The sequence below is a fragment of the Montipora foliosa genome, chromosome 12 (assembly GCF_036669935.1).
Source record: "Montipora foliosa isolate CH-2021 chromosome 12, ASM3666993v2, whole genome shotgun sequence".
Taxonomy (NCBI): domain Eukaryota; kingdom Metazoa; phylum Cnidaria; class Anthozoa; order Scleractinia; family Acroporidae; genus Montipora; species Montipora foliosa.
This window is the reverse complement of record NC_090880.1, coordinates 29,845,249-29,850,248: the sequence shown is the minus strand read 5'-3', so window position 1 is coordinate 29,850,248 and position 5,000 is coordinate 29,845,249. Positions and strand designations below refer to the sequence as shown.

At 37.2% G+C, this 5,000-nt stretch overlaps 1 protein-coding gene across 1 annotated transcript in view; it reads left to right on the top strand.

Annotated features, from left to right (window-relative positions):
- Positions 1 to 5,000, top strand: part of LOC137979014 (uncharacterized) — a 35,962-nt gene that overhangs the window by 16,055 nt on the left and 14,907 nt on the right. Inside the window, exon 3 of the mRNA XM_068826165.1 lies at positions 768 to 1,497. Coding sequence (XP_068682266.1) covers positions 882 to 1,497 — 616 coding nt within the window. The 5' untranslated portion in view covers positions 768 to 881. The remainder of the gene's footprint in view (positions 1 to 767; positions 1,498 to 5,000) is intronic.

The following is a 5,000-nucleotide window of genomic DNA, read 5'->3' as shown; positions in this document are numbered from 1 at the left end:
TGTTCCGCGAGGGAGTTAAGAAAAAACTGTACAGCGCACGTATTTGGACAACGCCTTAGTTTTATTCACGTACGCATTATTATAAATTGCGCACTCTTAAGGTATATTCAGCAATTATTGTTCAGCGATCGTAGAATCTGCTACTTGCTATCTATCAATGGATATCCTATCAAGCTATCTTTTGGTGTGAGTCGTCGACCGAATTCGAATCCACAACCACAGCCATAGCCACATCCACATCTACATCTACCACTACCATAACCATTACTCATCGCTGCAAATCTACTTGTACTACTACTACTACTACTACTACTACTACTACTACTACTACTACTACTACTACTACTACTACTACTACTACTACTACTACTACTACTACTACTGTTACATCGTAAGGTTATCGTCGATTCTACAAGTTGTAGTTACTTTTTTTAACTTTGGTTAAATCTGGTGTACGTATTGCCTATCAGTGGAGTTCGATTTGTCTATTGCCTCACACTAAGTCAGCTAACCCTGTAATTGTTGAAGATCACCGGAGTATTTCGCAACCTCTAAAATCTTAGCAATTACAGAACTGTGGTCAAACAGTATACTCCAACCACACTGATGAAATTCACAGATTGTACCATTTCTTTCCGACGTCAGTTGGTCAAAAGTTCCGGTTAGGCTATCCTTAGGATATTATGAATATCTTGGCAAGCTTAATTGCCAAAAAACGGCCATTGGTTTTAGAAATAATTCTTCTTAACTAGTTTTTCTTTCTTAAGCTTCAACCATACTGTTTACGTGTATGTCGACTGGGACGAGTGGCTGTACATGGCGGACATGTTTTTCTGAGCTCCGTGGCTCTGAGAGATAAAACATGAGATAATGGCAGGAGAATGATGGAGACTGGCCAGATTGTACGTAAAAGAAGTGATCTTAGCAGTGCCAGCAGCGAAGAATCTATAAAATCTCCAAACGCAAAGCGATTTAATGAAGAAAACATAGCGACTATGGGAGACGTTGCACGTGGCGTTCAATCTGGCCAAGACTTAACACTGGCAACGATTTGGGAGGCGGTGAAAAGAATTGAAACTAATACTAATTTAATGCTTGAAGAACAGAAAACTTTAAAAAGAAATTACGAAGAACTACAAGTCAGTCTAGAGTTCACACAAGCAAGGTTTGACTCTGTGGTGAAAGAGAATGAGGAGCTAAAGAACAAGATAAAAACTGTGTTAAACAACTGCGGTAGTCTACTGCAGAAAGCCGTAGATTTGGAGAATAAGTTAGAGGCTAGCAAGGCACAGAAGCTTTCCGTAGAAGTGAAAGTAAATGAGCTCTCATTAAAGCACGACGATCTTGAACAATATACTAGGAAATTTAACTTAGAGATATATGACATTCCCGAAAAAAGCGAAGAAGATACAGAACAGATCATCCTTGACCTTGCGAAGTGCTTGAACGTGGACCTGGCACCAGAAGACGTCGATATTTCCCACCGAGTTAAAAAAGGTAACTTCCAACCTAGGCCAATTATTGTTAGATTTTCCAGTTATTATAGTAAAGAAAGAATGTATCACAATCGTCGTAAGCTGCGCAGAGCAAACGTTCGGGAGGCTTTGCGAGGCGCAGAAAGAGTGTACATAAACGAAAATCTGACGGCTCAAAGGGCAAGTTTATTCAAGAAAGTGCGAGATAAGAAGCGTCTTCACGAAGATTGGCGAGTTTGGACTCTGGACGGCAAGATTTACGTCAAAACAGATCCCGCAAGCACCGAAATAATAAAAATTCAACATCTTAAAGATCTTGATAAGCTTTAGACCTCAAGTATGTATAATATTTATATTATTCATTTCGTTAAGTCTTCCCTGCCCGCCAGATATTGGTTCAACTATATTGTTTTTTTTCCCTTTGTGTATCTCAACTATCTAGTCATGTTTTTTTTCTCTCTCTCGATTACGATCTTGGGTTAGAAATTTGCATTTGATTGTTGGTTGAACTGTTTAATCCCAGGAGAAAGAACTATTTTATACCGGTGTGATTGTTGTCGATATAGTGTTACTAGTTTTCTATTGTGTTACATTATTTATTTTTTGAAGCGTAGCTTGTTTGTAATTAACTTTACTCGTTTTTAGTCTTCTAGCCGTTAATTCTAGTTTATTATTGTTGCTGTGCTGTTGTTCTTTTTTTCGTGTAGGTTGGTATGTCTAGTCTTTTGAAAACAATTAGTCTTAATCTTAGGGGTTTGCGTAATCAAATCAAACGGAGAGGAATCTTCTCATATTTAAAGAACCAAAAGGCGACACTATATTGTCTTCAGGAAACTTTTTCTCAGGAAAAGGATGAGAATATCTGGTCTGAGGAATGGGGAGGACAAACTTTATTTGCTCATGGGTCGGAACACTCTAGGGGTGTATGTATCCTTCTGAAATCTAACGCTCATCTCAGTCTTCATATTATTTCCAGTGATCCAAATGGTAGATACATTATAGCTAAACTTAAAGTGGAAGACGAAGAACTCTTTGTGGTCAATATCTATGCGCCAAATCAGCATAATGAAAATTTGTCTTTTATTAAAAACCTTGTACCTGATCTTATAGCTAAAACAGATATTACGAAATTAATAATCACAGGGGACTGGAATTGCACTTTAACGCCAAAAGATAAAGCAGGCCGCCTCCCTTGGAGTGAAACAGAATATAGGAACTCCATCATCCGCCTTATGAAGGAATTTGGCCTAAATGATATTTATCGTAAATTTCATCCGAATACTAGAGCTTTTACTTACGAGTCAAAAAGCTTAAAGATGAAATCAAGAATTGATTATTTTTTGATCTCCAATTCTATGACTGCTCATGTGAAAAAGGCCGAAATTCGTGTGTCTATTGCCCCTGATCACAAGGCAACTTTTTTATCTCTAGAAATTCATGGAGATTTCAAAAGGGGCCCAGGGTCCTGGAAATTTAATAACCAGCTGTTGGAGGATGAAAACTTCGTTCAACTTGTTAACAGGACATACCCAGAAATTTTAGATAAATATAAGGATCTTGAAAATAAACGATTACTTTGGGAAATGATTAAAATGGAAATTCGTGCCTTAACTATAACCTACTCCAAGAAAAAAAGGCGAGAAGTAAAACAAAGAGAAATAGAATTGCAAAATGAAATCAACGAGCTAGACCAGAAAATATGTAACGACCTTTGCCTTGATACCAATACTTTGAATAAATATGAAGAAGCTAAAAAGCAACTGAAAGATTTATATGACATGAAAGGCAGAGAGACAATGTTTCGTTCTAAATCTCGCTGGATTGAGCAGGGAGAAAAGCCAACAAAATATTTCTTTAATTTAGAAAAGAAAAAATATGAAAAGAAACTAATCAAGGAACTAAAAACTGAGAATCCTGCTGAGCCATTAACCAATATCAAGGACATAGGTAACAAAATTGAGGAACACTTTACACAACTTTTGAGTCGTCAAATAGTGGAGGATGAAACTTTGAATGAAGCTAACTTTGACTCATTCGTAGAAGAGCTAGAGATGCCTAAGCTAACAAAGGAAGAACAAGATCTAATGGAACATGACTTATCAATTGAAGAAATGAAAAATGTTATTAAGTATTTTCAAAAGGGCAAGACTCCGGGTGACGATGGCTTTCCTGTCGAATTTTACGTAACCTTTATAGAACTAATCGGACCCAACTTGTTGGATTCTTATAATGAAGCTTTTCAAGAAAACAAACTCTCGCTTTCGCAATGAAGAGGAATTATCAATCTAATCCCCAAGGGCGATGAGAACTTAAACGATTTAAGAAATTGGCGACCCATTACTCTTCTTAATGTGGATTATAAAATTCTTGCAAGAATCATAGCAATGCGTATGGAACCTTTCTTGCCAAAACTAATTCATCCTGACCAAACTGGCTTTATTAAGGGTAGGTATATAGGGCAGACTATTAGGCTTCTAAACGACTTAATGTCGCATACCGAACGCAATAATATTTCTGGTATCTTTCTCTTTGTAGACTTTGAAAAGGCTTTTGATTCGCTAGAATGGGATTTTTTGCATAGGGCTCTAAATGCTTTTAACTTTGGACCAGCTATTAGGAAATGGATTACAGTCCTCTACAACGATGTCGAAAGTGGAGTGATGAATGGAGGCTATATGACTAATTACTTTAAAATATCAAGAGGGGTACGGCAAGGCTGTCCGCTTAGCCCATACTTATTTATTCTTTCTGTCGAATTGTTAGCACTGAAACTCCGTTATATTCCAGAGTGCAAAGGTATCTCTCTTCCAAACTCTCAAGAAGTGAAGCTATCTCAATTTGCCGATGACACAACACTCATTTTAAGTGATATAGACTTCCTTAAGGCTTCTTTGCATTGTATTAACATCTTCGGTGAAATATCAGGTCTTAAATTAAATGCGACAAAGACAAAAGCTATGTGGATTGGATTGAAGAAAGAGTGCAAGAATAAGATATTGAATTTCACATCGATAAGAGAACCTATAAAAATCCTTGGTACATATATATCATACGATCAACAAAAAGCTAATGGGGCCAATTTTTTTAGCAGAATTCAAAAAACTAGATGCTTCTGTGAAGCATACACTGGTTTGCCTGTGGTACGTGCTACAGAAAATCAGAAGGCACTGAATTGTGTGGTATTGAAATACAGCATTCCAGTCTCTGAAGAATTGGCTTCTGGGCTGACATGTTGATAATTTTCAAGTTCCTTCACAACTTCTTTTCACCACTGTTGTAGTTTTGTCGATAAACGATGCAAGAGAAACTAAGATAGAAAGAACAAACTCTTGACTTTAATGTAAAATGCCAACATGGCTACCTAGCACGAGGTTCGAACTGAGTACATCATGTGATAAGACATAGAATGTCCATAGGTGAGTCCAACATGTACACAAGTCACGAAACGTCCAAAACTACAAAGCACGCTTAGACGGCTAATAATACAACATGTCACCTTTCAAGACGGTTTTAGAACCGAAGTAT